At 39.4% G+C, this 16,564-nt stretch overlaps 1 protein-coding gene across 1 annotated transcript; it reads left to right on the forward strand.

Moving 5' to 3' along the window:
* Window positions 1-10,424: 10,424 nt before the first annotated feature.
* On the forward strand, window positions 10,425-11,378 carry LOC123602509 (olfactory receptor 51J1). Its single transcript, XM_045486991.1, is given in 3 exon segments — window positions 10,425-10,728; window positions 10,731-10,987; window positions 10,989-11,378. Coding segments are annotated over 3 exon segments (951 nt in total).
* Window positions 11,379-16,564: the final 5,186 nt, after the last annotated feature.

Here is a 16,564-nt window from a genome sequence, read left to right on the forward strand (position 1 = left end):
GACTTAATTGACTTTGGGGAATAACACTAATTCCCTCTGATAAAACCTCACTGGAAGAATCTATTGTACGTGGGCATGTCTCTCTCCCCCTCACAAGATGACTTGTCCCCCATATGAGAATCCCATCATGAATTCTAACTGCACATTTCCTTCTTGTTGTTTGTCTCATACAACACATCACAACTGTAACCAAGTAGTTATCCTTGTACTATTGTAAATTTTTTCATGTCTGGTACATTTTAAGTTCGGTAAGGCAGGACAATGTCTTTTCATTCACACCATACACTACGCACTGTGGTCCCTCTAGTGCCTGGAATATACTAGCTCCTCAATAAATGTTTGGTAAATGAACAAATTAATTATTGAATGAATGAATGAATACAGGTCTACATACATTTCCTTGACCTTTATATTAATATCACCCCTTTTTTTCTATGTGCAAAAACCTCATTTGATGACACTGTATACGCATTAGTCTTTCTCTCTCCTCTGTTTCTGTATCGACTACAATTTTTCTCCCTCTCTTACTTTTTCAGAATCTCTTTCTGAAGTCAGAAGAATATGCTCCTGCAAATATTAAGCCCTTTAACTTCTCAGTAAAACTTTTCTGGTCTTAATGCAAAATTTACTCTCAGTCCCAGTATGTGTACTTAAGTTAAACATTCCTAGTAACATCTGAGAGACTTTGGGGGAAATTCACATGTTTTAATCTTTATCATGTATAGAGAATCTACGGAATATTACTCAGTGATCGAAAAATATGAAATCTTGCCATTTGCAATGACGTGGATGGAGCTACAGTGTATTATGCTAAGCCAGTCAGAGAAAGACAAATACCATGAGATTTCACTCATATGTGGAATTGAAGAAACAAAATAGATGAACATTTAGGAAGGGGAAATAAAAGAGAGAGGGAAACAAACCATAAAAGTCTCTTTACAATAGAGATTAAACTGAGGGTTGATGGAGGGATGCGGGTGGGTGGGGATGGGCTAAATGGGTGACGGGCATTAAGGAGGGCACTTGTTTGGATGAACACTGGGTGTTATATGTAAGTGATGAATCACTGAATTCTACTCCTGAAACCATTGATATACTATATGTTAACTAAAATTTTTAAAAAATAAATAAATAAAAAGAAAATTTACGGTGATATTTCAGATATGGTATATGAGATAAGAGTACATTTGAAAGGAAATTTGAAAATAGAAAGGGGATGTGTGAGGGTGTTATCAAAGTTATATCTTGCAATATATTTCACAAATCGACACAACTCTCTAAAGTAGGTTGTTCACAACATACAAGGGATGATGGGTCATGAAAAGAAATTTGAATTCAAGTATATATGTATCTATGGTTTAAAATTCCTCATCCTTACATTTTTTTATGTTTATTTATTTTTGATAGAGAGTGAGAGACAGAACGTGAGCAGGGGAGGGGCAGAGAGAGAGAGGGAGACGCAGAATCTGAAGCAGGTTCCAGGCTCCAAGCTGTCAGCACAGAGCCTGACGCAGGGTTCAAACCCATGAGCCATGAGATCATGACCTGAGCTGAAGTTGGACGCTTAATGGACTGAGCCACCCAGGTGCCCCTAAAATTCCTCATCTTTGAACACCTTAGTAATCTGCCTCAAAATGTAATGAAGACTAATTCAGGTTTGAATATGGGTTCCTTTTTTCTTATAGGTTTTATAAAAACTATTTTTACAAGCTTCCATGCATATAGGTTCTTTTTCTCATGAGAATATCTCTATGCTGCACATAATTGTACTTTTTTTGCCCTTTGTAAATATATCCATTCTGCCTAGTCATCATTCTCTCTCTTCCATCTCTCCCTCCAATAGTGTCGCCCCCTGGGGGACGGAATCTGATGACCGCTCACACTGTGGCTTTTTTCTCGGTCTCAGACACCCTGGAATCCAGGTTCGGATTTCATGGTGTTAATGTGTTTCTCCCTGCCCAGAATAAGGAGATTCACAGAAGACTAAGAGTAAAAATTGTGTATCCCTTTCCTTTCCACAACCTACTATCTTCCTGTATCACCTTCTACACTGAAGATGTTCTGATTAGTGGCTCATAACTCAGTGATAATTGTATGCCTCTTATTCGTCTCAAGTATCCAGTCATATACCTGCCTGGCAAAATATTCTTACCCCAATGAATGTACAGAGATCTCACCTGAGCCATTTGTCGAGGTACTGGAAGACAGCACTCCAGATCTAGAGACTCTTCTGTTTGTTGTACACTGTAAATCTCTTCACCTCATTTGCACTGAACGTGCCCTGTTTAAATTCAAGTTCATGATCCTGAACATTTTGCCACTCACTGAGATCAAGATATTTTCCCAACCTACTATATTACTTTAAGCTTTCCATATTCCTGAAATTGCTTCAGACCTTTTACATAATTGTATTCAACTTTTATTTAAAAATTAATACTCGGGGCACCTGAGTGGCTCAAGTTGGTGTCTGACTTTTGGTTTCAGCTCACGTCATGATCTCATAGTTTGAGGATTTGAGCACCAAGTGTGCTCTGTGCTGATGGTGTGGAGCCTGCTTGGGATTCTCTCTCTCACCCTCTCTCTGCCCCTCCTCTGCTCGTGCTCTCTCTCCCTCAAAATAAACTTAAAAATTAGCACTCATATTGGATATTAAGGATTGGGGAAAATTAGTCGCTAACTGTGACGGAAGCTTTTTCTACACGCTATTCACATTTTCTCTTCCTGGAAAGTAAAAGATAAACTGTCGTGTGAAGATATTTAGGTTATTAAAGAAAGAACATTCTGTGTTTTGTAAGGGTACACAAAACAAGAGAAATGCCTTCTTGTAACACTGATCAGACTCACTATTAAAACTTGCTCAAATTTAACTATTAGAAAGAGTCTAGGATTTGTTTTTGTCTTTGAATCAGGACTGGTTTTAGAAGTGGTCATGGGTGAAGATATGGAATTGAGCTTTTCTGTTCATCATCCAAGAAACCAGGGTTCCAAAAAAGCATTGCATAGTCTTTTTCGCACTGCAAGACATATCCATAAAACTATTCAGACTGAAATCAGGTGCATTTACTCTGTTACAAAGAGGTAATTGTCAGAATGCGTTATGTGTTTGCTGAGAATTGAGGGGGACTGCCACTTAAGCTATGCTTAATGTATAATTTAAATTTTTAGTAAATGGAAATTTGTGTTTACCAGGAGCCCTAGAAAACATTTAAATGGTTGCTTTTGTCCTGTTTCTTTATTGTCTGCTTAATTTTCCAGTAAACAGAATTGTGAAATTGTTTTATCTCTAACCCTCTACTTATAAAAGTTGTGTTTTTCCCCAGTAGGTACAAGCAGACCTATACCCTTCACATTTTAGCAACAAATAGGAGAGTTTGGCCCACATCTGAACATCTCCTTTTTTAAAAATTTATTTTTAAAATTTATTTATTTTGAGAGAAAGGTAGAGAGCACGCGAGAATGTGCACCATCAAGGGAGGGGCAGAGAGACAAGGAGAAAGAGAATCCCCAAGAAGGCTCTGCCTGACATGGACCTGACCCCAGGCAGAGTGAGATCATGACCTGAGCCAAAACCAAGACTTAGATGCTTAGCCAACTGAACCACGCAGGTGCCCCAAACACCTGCTTTAAAGAAGATGGAAATGAGCTGTTCTCATCCCTTTTATAATTCTGCTGATGCAGAGATGGTGGACAGTGCTCACATCTATGTGATAACTTTATTGTTTTATTGACCTAGGTTGGAAAGACAAGTTCCTCTGCTTCTGAGAACAAACTTAAATTTGTGGGCATTTAAGGCATATTTTAGGTCAGAAGAAACACTCATGGAAAATGTCAGCAACTTGTGAAAATATGTTTCAGGTGTTTTAAGAACCTGAGGGAAATGTATACTAACACAGAGTTCTAGTATATAGTAAGAAAACTTCAGTTCTTCATGTGCAGAAAGAGTCTACTAAACCTGAAACAAATATCACACAGCTAGACATTAACATTGCGGGCTGTTTTTTTTTTTATTTGTTTCTGTTTAGGTTTGTTGCCTGCTTGCTTTGATCTATCACACATCAAGCCTATTGGTCCAACCTTATGGGAGGCCTGATTTCTCTTTTTAAGATAAATGAGGTCTCTCGCTGTTGTTCCGTTGATGGCATTTTCATTTTCGTCAGAAATAAAACTATAGAAAGATTAAAAAAAAAAAACACGAAAAATGAAAAGCATTTTCCCTAAAAGCAGCTTATATTTGATAACAGATGATAGATACGTAGATAGATGGATTATAGATAGATGATAGACAGATAGATAGATAGATAGATAGGTAATTTTGGCTAACCCAGAAAGAGAATACATGAATGATCATCTTAAAATGCATAAAACATGTATAAAATTGAATTCTACACACACAGCACATATTCACTTGTAACAGAGTAAATTAAATGTATGTAGTGTGTGTTTACCTATGTGGAGTATTAGGATTTTGCTAGTTTCAATTTATTACAGGAAAACTTTATAGGAAATGTGGAGTTCCAAAAGTATATGATGTCTGATACTCCAATATTCTTAGCCTTATTTGAAATATAAGTTATATAATTCCTGTTTTTTTGATAGCAGAGAGTTACATTCTCCATTTTTTAAAACATAATTCCATTTCGGGATGCCTGGGTGGCTCAGTCCAACTTCAGCTCAGGTCATGATCTCAAGGTTCGTGGGTTCGAGCCCCATGTCTGGCTTTGTGCTGACAGCTCATATCCTGAAGCCTGCTTCAAATTCTGTGTCTCCCTCTCTCTCTGCCCTCCCTCCCTTCCCGGCACTCTGTCTCTCTTTCTCTCTCTCAAAAATAAATAAACATTAAAAACATTTTTAATTTAAAAAAAAACATAATTCCATCACAATGCCTCACCTAAAATATACTCACCTCAGCAAGAGTTTTATATAAAAATTGCTGCAAAAACTGAAAAAAAAATTTGTGGACAAATATTTCTCATGGAAACGTTGCAAATATTTCCCATCCCATTAGTGGCAAGAATATGAAATGTGTCTTTCTGAGAAAGGTGTGAGGTGTCCTAACAACTTACTCGAGAAAAATAGTAAATAAATACAAACTCTAATTTTCATATATTGCTGAGAGAGAGGGGATCCTTAAAGGTATAATGAGTGTTAAGGGTGCTGGATTTCTAAAGGGAAGTTTGACCAAAGTTCTCCTAGAACCCAATATCAATTTTTTTTTGTTTATTTATTCATTTTGAGAAAGAGAGCCAGGAAAGGGGGGAGAGAGAGAGAGAGAGAGAGAGAGAATCCCAAGCAGGCTCCACACTGTCAGCACAGAGCCCTACTCAGGGGCTGAGCTCATGAACTAAGATCATGATCTGAGCTGAAACCGAGTCAGACGTTTAACCGACTGAGCCACCCAGGCGCCACTCTAATCTCAATGTATAATGGAAAATGACAATCTCCTTTATACATACATTTTTGCTAAATGTTTGAAACGGGCATTAACATCTGGGGGAAAATACACCAACATCCGAAGTTCAACTCGGTGTCCACAGGTGTCATGCAGTGAACTTCTATCTCAACTTCTCTTCGTCAGTTCCAATGTGTTTAATTCAGTTCTGCTTTGTCTGGTCACCCCACGGCCGTCTCCTGAATCTCTACTAGCCTGTTTTCTGATCTCCCAAACTCCCTCAGTTTCTTGTTCGACACTAGATTTATTTGACTTTAGTAAGGCCATGTCTCACTCAGTCCCTCCATCTTCTCCAAGTCTCTCAGTTCACTGCCAACTTCATATATATCTGTATCTAATCTACCCACATATCAGTGCATTTCCACACTAGTTACACAAAACTCTTCTCTCTTGTTAAACCAGCAACACAAAAAGTATATTTGACGAACAACTTTTAACAGTCCTATAAAAATGGGTCATGGTGGATTTTCAAGTCAAATCTTTTTTTTTTCTTGTTGGTCAGAAAATTAGCCAATGAACCAGCCATCTACAAATAAATAACCAAAACTCATTATTTCAGCAATTTTAAATCCTCTTTACAACTGGGTCTGGAAATGCCCACTCTGTGCCAGCTCTCTCCAGTCCTCGCAGGCTGGTAAGCCTTATTCACCCCCCTTTTCTGATCGATCTCCTGTTCCCCTGCCCCCAACCCAACCTGAAACCTTTTTTCACAAGAGCTTAACCCCCTGGATTCCGTCATCTCCTTTTATTAAACACTGCTGATGTTTTATGGCTACCATCAACTCTGTGCCTTGCTCCTTACTTGTTATCTGCATGTTTATAAAAGTGATAGCTGATGATCATAGTTGATTGATATATTATTTCTCCAGGATACAATTGTCCTATAAAGTGTTATAAAAATAATTGTTACAGTTGTTATAAAAATAGCTAACCCTTTTATAAGGGTGCACTTTTCATAAGCCAGACATTTCTGTACACAAGTTACATATATCAATTATTTTATTCGTGCAGTAGATGTTTATTATTATTATTATGTTCATTTAAAATAGGTACTGACTCTATGACACTGCTTGTTTCCCTTAAGGGTCCCTGGACACTGAGAAAGGGTGACAAAATTACCTGGGCACTTGCTCCGCAGGGAAACAAGTCCCTCTCCATCAGGAAAGATAATTATTAATAGATATTTGAGGATGATCTGCATTTCAATGATCCCTTCTGAAGATTCTTGAGAGAGGAGGCAGAAAGCATGGGCATGCTGACAGTCATTGGTTGCTAAAGGCTCACATTCAATACTCAGAGCCACTCTGGGGTGAGTATTAACATTTCTATTTTTAAAAATAAAGAAAAGAGCTTCATGAAGCTTCAGTAGGTAAAGTTGCCCTGTGCATAGAATTCACCTCCATTTCTGTCCACTCCCAAGAATGTAGTATTTACTGTACCATATTCTCCTCTCTCTGCTGACTTATTGTGTCCTATTACAATGGATTTGGAGTAAAAAAAAAAACCCTTTCCTCCTCAAACCTGAAATATTCTTGTCACATGAATCTGAAACTGAGAGGTAGCGTTGCCTTTTTAAGATCATTTTGAAAGAGATCCAGACCTTGCTTGGCTGGGGAGACTTTGGAGGTCAAAGACAAAAAGGATGCAAAGAAGCAAAAGGGATAAAGACAGACATGCAGACAGAATGGAAAGAGAAGGCTGAAGATAACAGGAGAGTAAAGAACCTGCTTGCAGGTGTCCCTCGAGATTTGTGCCTTTTTATATCAGGTCACCAGGGTGGCATCAACTAGAAATAGGGAGCCATGGGACCGAGGGCACAGTGAGGCCACAGGCATGATAAACAGCCGCTCAACCCTGAGGCGGACCAACTTTGGTCCTTTGAGAAGGTAAGAAAGACGTGTTGGGCTTTGGGAGGAGAAGGGAGAACATCTGTTCCCCACAGCTAGTGGGGAACAGAAGTGTCCTCCAAGTCCCTTAGCCGTGAGGAGTTCTGCCAAGTGTGATCATGTCTTGAGGTCAATGACTTGTCTTTGAATGTCCCTACCTGAAGTTTCAGCTTAGAATTCTGCAGTTTCTCCTAAGCTAATTCTTGCTGAGACACCCGCATCAGACCACGGCAGGTGCACGGGGATCTTGTGCTATGGGCTTTTCTTGTTTCATTTTTCCCTTTCATATTTTCATGAAAGTACAATTTATGAAAACAAGCAATGATTTTAACATCCTAGGCACATCCATGGTTTCCTTCTCTCTGTGTTTTCTCTTAGTCCTAGTTAAAGTACAGTCCTGTGCACCTGCCACCACAGTCACGGTTTCCCGCATCACATCCCTTCAACCCTTCCAGTTAGCGCAGGAAAATTCTAATTCCTCAGGTCTCAGCTGAAACATCACTTCCTAAGAAAAGCTTTTCCCTGATTTTTATAATAAGTTAGATTTTTCCCTCTAGGTCCCTCCCACTGTATCCTGAACTCCTCCCCACCCCCCCACCCCCCCCCCACCAACCTTTCTTTCTTTTTCTTTTTTCGTAGCACTTAACATAATTGTAACTAGATTAGAGAGGGCGCTTTGGGTATGTGATGACTGAGCCTGCATATATGTGGGAGAGGATGAGTTCTTTGACCCGTGGTTGAAAGGTGCAGAGATTTTCAGAGTAGGACCAGGACTCTGTGTCTCCAGGGTCCTGTGTGGCACTCAGCATGAAGGAGAGCTGCTTGCTTATACGTGCGTATCCTCTCTGCAGTCTGCTGAGGAGTGAAAGGGGTAAGCTAAATAGTAGTTTCTGACAACAACTGGGAAGGCTTTTTTTTTGTTAATAACAATGGAATTGGTACAAATTGGGAATGAAGATAAAACCTGGAACCAAGGTAGAGACGATAGAGTGCATCCAAAAAGGGCTCTTTAAAATGGAAGACTTGGTTGCATTATGTGTGGAGACTCAAGCCTATAAAGGCTGAATGCCATAATCCTTCCATTTATTCTGGTTTTTGATTCAGAAGAGCTGCTTTGCCATTTCTTATTTAAAAATGTTTTAATGTTTTTTAGTTAATTTTTGAGGGAGAAAGAGAGAGAGAAGGAAAGCGGGGGGGGGGGGTGCAGAGAGAGAGGGAGACACAGAATCTGAAGCAGGCTCCAGCCTCTGAGCTGTCAGTACAGAGCCAGATGCGGAGCTCGAACCCACGAACTGTGAGCTCATGACCTCAGCCAAAGTCAGATGCTTAACAGACTAAGCCACCCAGGAGCCCCTGCCATTTCTTATTTTAAAAACTTGTTCTAGGGGCGCCTGGGGGGCGCAGTCGGTTAAGCGTCCGACTTCAGCCAGGTCACGATCTCGCCGTCCGTGAGTTCGAGCCCCGCGTCAGGCTCTGGGCTGATGGCTCAGAGCCTGGAGCCTGTTTCCGATTCTGTGTCTCCCTCTCTCTCTGCCCCTCCCCCGTTCATGCTCTGTCTCTCTCTGTCCCAAAAATAAATAAACGTTGAAAAAAAAAATTAAAAACTTGTTCTAAATCCAGTTGTCTAATGGGATCTATATGAAGTTGGCTACGTCTGTGTGTGCTTGTCCCCAAGAATACTGTATAACTGGTGTGTTTGTAATAGCTAACCACCTTTGTAAGCTAATGAAATTAGTTTAATAAGTCACTCATTTATGTCTTAATTTTTAGTCATGTCGCTTCTTGACTGGGTATCACCTTAGCCTGCAGAGAAGGACTAAAGAATAACCAGCATGTAAGAGTGAGGTCCCTCTAAGTTCAGCAATGGCTGAGTAGAGAATTCTCATCAGGAAAGATGCAAACAAGATTTCAGCAAGTGTGGAAATATGTGCAAATGCAAGTATGTGAGCAAGTGTGTGTGTGTTGTGTGTGTGTGTGTGTGTGTGTGTGTGTGTGTGTGTGCACACGTATATGCATAGGGGTGAGTGGCGGGTAAATTAATTTAAAATACTTCCAGAGGTCCTTCCTGCCCTGTCAGTCCAGGATTCTACTGTGATTCCTGTGCCATCCCAGATGATGTTGACCTTAAAATGTACCCAGTTTAGGGAAGTGGTTTTCTCCTTCCCTCTGCTGCCTTCCTTCCCTGCCCAGAGGAACCTTCCTTGAAAGTCTGTTTAGGTTCCCTGGGTCGTTGTTGCAGTGGAATCATGGGTGTGTCTGAGCCAGAAAGAAGGTCCAACGGATCAGGTAGGTCATCTTCAAGAACTGTGAGTCAAGAGATTATTTCTATCATCATGACAGAATTATTTCCATCTGTATATCATCATGACAGACTATTTTCATGAGCTTTAAAGTCTGCATACAAATCCATCAGCCTTTGTTCTTGCCTCATTCTGACCTTTACACATCATCCTTTAAGTTGCTTCCTAGTCATTTTAAAGCACAGAACATCTAAACCCAGTGTGGATCCAGATTCTATTCTTTTTTAGTTAATTTTCCAATCATTTGCTCCAGGCTGTGGTCACTGCCACTTCTTAGCCTTGCTTTGAACCTCAATCATTCATGTATCTATATTCATTCAACAGGCATTTCTGGGTGTTTTTATTTACTGTGCTTTTTGCCTTATATCCATATTTATAAAAAATATCTTTGTTCACCACTTCCTGACATTAATCCACACCTTACACTGAGATTGCCTCCACACACATGCTTGTCTCCCTAGCAGCTAGGGTCAGGCATCTCCACACCAAGACAAGAGAGTCGTTTCTCCTTTAGCAGACCCAAAAGGAAATACACTTTAGAGGGATAATTTTCTATCAGCCTCGAGTTTTTCTCTGATGGAGACTGTAACCCCTTTAATACTGGGAATTTTCTGACGGTGGCCATCTGTCAATTTTCAGGAAGGAGATCATTGGCAACCTAAATCTTTGAGCTTTGTTTTCTTCTTCCCTTCCCTCAGTGTCCAGGGGTCTTTCTCCATTATAATGTGACCTCACTAGCTTTTTTCTAATTTTTAAGGTAGCACTGATCCCACAGGATGAGATCTCAACATGAAGAACTCTAATAACTCTTTGGAGTTCTTACCTACAACGTTCATTCTGATTGGCATCCCAGGGCTGGAGGCAGAGCACCTCTGGATATCCATCCCCTTCTGCCTGATGTACATTATCATCTTCCTTGGGAATGGCACCATCCTTCATGTCATCAGAACAGACACTGCCCTACACCAGCCCATGTACCTCCTTCTTGCCATGTTGGCACTGGCTGAGGTTGGCGTCTCTGCATCTACTCTGCCTACGGTGCTAGGCATCTTCCTTTTTGGCATCACTGAGATTAGTTTTGATGTATGCCTTTTTCAGATGTTTTTCATCCATTCGTTCTCCATTATGGAGTCAGCTGTGTTGCTGGCCATGTCTGTGGACCGATTTGTGGCCATCTATAGCCCACTGCGCTATACAGCCATTCTAACCCTGCCCCGTATCTTTGGCACAGGAGCTGTCATGGGGCTGAAAAGCATTATGCTCATGGCCCCATTGCCCATGCTGTTAAGGCGCCTGCCCTTCTGTGGCCACAATGTCCTCTCCCATTCCTATTGCCTCCACCCCAACCTTATCCATCTACCTTGCGGGGACATTTCTATCAACAATATCTATGGGCTTTTCATTGTTACCTCCACTTTTGGGCTGGATTCACTGCTTATTGTCATCTCCTATGGGCTCATACTCCACACTGTACTGAGTATCACCACTGGGGAGGGGCGGAGGAAGGCACTCAACACATGTGGCTCACATATCTGTGCTGTGCTCGCTTACTATGTGCCTATGATTGGCTTATCTATGGTGCACCGCTTTGGACACCACGTGTCCCCTTTGCTGCATGCTATGATAGCCAATGCTTATCTCTTCTTCCCACCTGTTGTCAACCCCATTGTCTACAGCATTAAGACCAAGGAGATCCATCGTGGCATTGTCCGAATGTTCTCAGAGAAAAGAGCCAGAGTTTAGACAAAGGACAAAGTAGGAGGGGACTTTTTTCTATAATCCCAGGTGGTCCCAGCTTGCATGTTATGCAAATGGTGTTATCTTAAAATACGTTATCTAACAGAAGTTCTACATAATCTAGCAATAAACTGGAGTATCCGTGGGGGTGGACTATGTGTGACAGAACAGTACAAAGGATTGATGTTATTTTTTAAATGTTGTGTTACATGAGGTTCTCCATTACCTTGCCCGGCTGGAGCAGGAATGCAGGAAGGATTGCTAATGAAAGCATGACTCTCCCCACAAGGGAAAGGTAATCAGGAGATGGAAGGTATCCTGGGAAATCTACTGAGATCTCTGTTCTAGGGAATGAGGATGTGAAATGGATTGCATTCTCTTGAGTCGTTCGTACTTGACCTTGATAGCAGGAGGCTACATTAACTAGCTTAAAGGAGGCTTCCAGTAATGGCTCTGACTGGCATTTGATCAACCTCACCAAGGCTCCCAGTTGAGAGTAACAAAGATTGCGAATCCTGTTCATTATGTAAAATTCTGAAGATCTGCACCTAGGATGCAGAATCTTTTAAAAAGGCAAGCATCCCCTTTATGTACATTAATTTTTTTGTCTGGTTGATTATTTCTTTGCAGACATTTGAAATAATGTAGAAATTTCACACTTATATTTTTAGGAAAAGGAACTAAGACTTTTGAGATGCAAATGTATACTTTATTATTTTAATCATTTCCCACAACAACCCTATGAGATACTATTAATGTAATTTTTTTTCATGCAGAAAACTGCTGCTTGGTTATAATGAGCATCTTGCTCAAACCTATGCATCCAAGAGCTAGCAGTGGAACCAGTTAGGTTAGGTTAAACTCCAGAGTGTAAGCTATTAAGCCCATAAATCATACCGTCAAGTAAGCAAGAACTGTGTCTCCTCAGATCTTCCTAGTAGTCAGTCAAATAACAATAACTGAGCACATACAATGGATCAAACACAAATCTAAGCCTTAGAGATAAAGTGGTGACAAAAAAAAGACATCTCCCTTTCTTCATGGTGCTTAGAAATAATTTTTTTTCTACTTCTGTCTCTGCTCTTCTTTGTAATTTCTGGAACTATGTTTAGAATCAATTAAAAAAATAGACCTCAAATACTCCCACATTCAAATAAAGCTTTTGAATTGAATTTTAAAAATTTTATGCCAGTACCATCCTGTCTTGATCACTACAGCCTTTTAATATAACTTGAAGTCTGGAATTGTGATGGCTCTACTATTGTTTTTCTTTTTCAAGGTTTCTTTGGCCATTTGGGGTCTTTTGTGGTTCCATACAAATGTTAGGATTATTTGTTACTCGTTCCATGAAAAATTCTGTTGGTATTTCAATAGGGATCACATTAAATACATAGATTGCTTTTGGTAGTATAGATATTTTAACAATATTTTTCTTCCAATCCATCAGCATGGAATGTCTTTCCATGTCTTTGTGGCATTTTCAATTTCTTTCGTCAGTGTTTTATAGTTTTCAGAGTACAGGTCTTTCACCTCTATGGTTAAGTATTCCCAGGTATTTTATTATTTTTGGTGCAATTGTAAGTGGGATTGCTTTCTTAATTTTTCTTTATGCTGATTTATTATTTGTGTATAGAAATGCAGTAGATTTCTGTACATTGATTTTGTATCCTATGGCCTTACTGAATTCATTTATCACTTCTAGTAGTTTTTTGGTGGGGTCTTTAGGGTTTTCTATATATAGTATTGTGTCATCTGCAAATAGTGAAAGTTTTACTTCTTTACCAATCGGGATGGCTTATATGCCTTTTTCTTGTCTGATTACTATTGCTAAGATGTAGAGAAAAAGGAACCCTTGTGCACTGTTGGAGGAAATGCAAACTGGTGCAGCCACAGTGGAAGACGGTATGGAGGTTGTCAAAAAATTATGGGGCACCTGCATGGCTCAGTCAGTTAAGCATCTGACTTGATTTTGGCTCAGGCCATGATATCACAGTTGTGAGATCAAACCTCATGTCCAACTTTACGCTGAGCATAGAGCCTGCTTGGTATTCTCTCTCTCCCTCTCTCTGTGTCCCTACCCAGCTCACGCATGCATGCATATGCTCTCTCTCTCTCTCTCTCTCTCGCTCTCTCAAAATAAATAAATAAACATTAAAAAAGAACTGCCCTATGATCCAGGAATTCCACTACTGGGTATTTATCCAGAGAATACAAAAACACCAAATTGAAGGGCTATATGCACCCTTATATTTATTGCAACATTATTTGCAATAGCCAAGTTATGAAAGAGGCCTAAGTGTTCATCAATAAATGAATGGATAAAGAAGATATGAGATATACACACACAGAATGCTATGTTATTCAGCCATAAAAAGAATAGTATCTTGCCATTTACAAAAACATGGATAGACAGTATAGACAGTATAACGCTAAGTGAAATAAGCCAGTCAGAGAAAGGCAAATACCATATGATTTCATTCATATGTGGAATTTAAGAAACAAACAAAGGGGAAAAAAGGAGACCAACCATCCAACAGACTCTTAATAATAGAGAACAAACTGATGGTTACCAGAGGGGAGATGGGGGTGGGTGGGTAAAATAGGTGAAGAGGATTAAGGAATGCATTTGTCATGATGAGTGCTGAGTAATATATATAATTGATGAATCACTATATTGTACACCTGGAACTAATGCAACACTGTATGTTAGTTACATTGGGTAATACATAAATAAATAAATAAATAAATAAATAAATAAATAAATTTGAATGGTTTGCTTGCACTGCATTGCAGTGGTACCAAAACAGCCAAAGATTTTTTTGCAAAAGTTAATTCTGTGACTCTAACTCCAGGTTTCCAGACACTATGTTTCTATAGATTCTGACCTCAAGGTCATAAGTTGCCTATAACTATGCCCTAGATTCATAGCCCACTGATGGGTGATTGAACTCTGCAGACAACTGTGACAGAACTATCAAGAGAAACCAAGCAGCAAACCCACAGGAAACACCATCCCATAGATTACTAAATAAGTGAGACAGTGGCAGTTCCCTGAGAGAGAAGAGGAGAAGGGATATCTTTAGAGTGTCTGAGGAAAGACATCCTATAGCTGGAAAGGCACAAGAAGGAATGATGAGGTCAAGTTGTCAGATGGCTTGACATAAAATGAGAATCTTAGGTCTCACTTTCATTCTTTTTATGGGATGGCATGGTGAACCCTCAGACTTCTTAAATATGATCACTCCTATACTTAAGGCTATCAAAGACAGTAAGATTCTAAATGTAGATAGAGTTTTTCAGATCAAGGTTAATTTAATGGATACTTTTCAGAAAGCTCCATCCTACAAAGGACTAGATATATAATGCCCCATTTCCAGCTCCTTTCTTTCCGGTCTTTTTCACTCATTTTCCTGTGGTCCAGTCTCAGGGACAACCTGAGGATCAGACAAAATCCTAGAAAATCACACAGTGAAGGGTCTAGAAGTCTCTGGGTGTCTACGCAGTTGAAAAATAAGCAGAGTCTAATAGGAAAGCATCAAATTTGGCTGTATCTTATTCTGACATTATATTCACTATTTTAACTTAAAATTTAGACCTTTGGAAACCACCTTAATTCTTGATTTTGCAAACCAGACAAAATAATGTCATATCATTATATTAAGCTAGACATGAAGCTAAATTATGAATCGGAACCCTTGAGAAAATTTCATGACATGTTATGGGCATTTTCACATTCATCATGTACATGTTAATTTGTTTCAGATTAATCCTTCTGCCAAGAACAGTTATAAAAGTTAGAGAAATATTTTGTAAGTGGCTTCAGAGAGTATCCAATGCAACGATATGTAAAAGCCAAGATTCCAAAGACAAAAGGAGCATAGAGAAGTGAGCCTGATTTGATGCCATTCTCTCCCTTAAGAAATTTGCCAATTTAAAAGTGATAGCTGACAAAACCAGATGAGCTTACAGCAATCACAAAGGGGTGGAATGCAGAGGGACAAAAATTGGAACACAAGGATCCCCATGGATGAAAGGGACTGGTAAATACCTGAGGATTTATTTGGATTCCAAAATGTTATACCTTGGAGTAAGGGAAAATTAGAAATAGACTAGCCTGGGGAGCCTAGTTGGCTCCCTAGTGGCTCAGTTCATTAAGCATCCAACTCTTGGTTTAGGCGCAGGTCACATGGTCATGGGATCAAGCCCCACATTGTGGTCCACACTGAGCATGGAGCCTGCTTAAGATTCTCTCCTGTCTCTCTCTGTCTCTCTCTCTGTCTGTCTCTCTCTCTCTCAATTTCTCTTTCTCTGCTTTCTCCCCTGTTCACACATACTTTCTCTTTCTCTCGAAATAAATAAACATTTTTTTAAAAAGAAATATACTAGCCTAACATAGGTTTTTAAAGTCAACTCACACTTAATTTTACTACTCTATAAGAATTAAGGTGACCAACCAACCCAATTTTTCCAGGACTTTCCTGGCTTTATCTTAGAAAGTACCACATTCTTAAACTGAGAACAAACTGAGGGTTGATGGGGGGTGGGAGGGAGGGGAGGGTGGGGGATGGGTATTGGGGAGGGCACCTTTTGGGATGAGCACTGGGTGTTGTATGGAAACCAATTTGACAATAAATTTCATATATTAAAAAAATAAATAAATAAATAAAAGATAAAAAAAATAAAATAAAATAAAATAAAATAAAATAAAATAAAATAAAAAAGAAAGTACCACATTCTGGAAAACCCCTCAGCCAAAAACTGGTATGGTTGATCACTCAAATCAAAACTAAAACTAAATATTCTCTCCAGGAAGATATTAACCAGCATCTTGAATTATGCTCACAATTTGATGGTGTTCACTAAAATTTCCAGGAATGAAAAATACGATATTGAACAAAAGTCAATAGGAAAAAAAAAAGATAAAAAGCAAAAGGATTAGATCCACAGATGATCCAGCTTTAGGAATCAGCATACACAAACATTTAAATAATTTTTATTACTGGGGTGCCTGGGTGGCTCAGTCAACTAAGTGTCTGACTCTTGATTTCAACTCAGGTCATGATCTCACAGTTTGTGAGTTTGAGCCCAACCAGGCTCTACACTAATAGTGCTCTCTCTCTCCCTCTCTCTCTTTCTCTCTCAAAATAAATAAAAACAAACATTTAAATGATTTTGATTACTATAGCCTACAA

The sequence above is a fragment of the Leopardus geoffroyi genome, chromosome D1, assembly GCF_018350155.1.
Source record: "Leopardus geoffroyi isolate Oge1 chromosome D1, O.geoffroyi_Oge1_pat1.0, whole genome shotgun sequence".
Lineage (NCBI taxonomy): Eukaryota > Metazoa > Chordata > Mammalia > Carnivora > Felidae > Leopardus > Leopardus geoffroyi.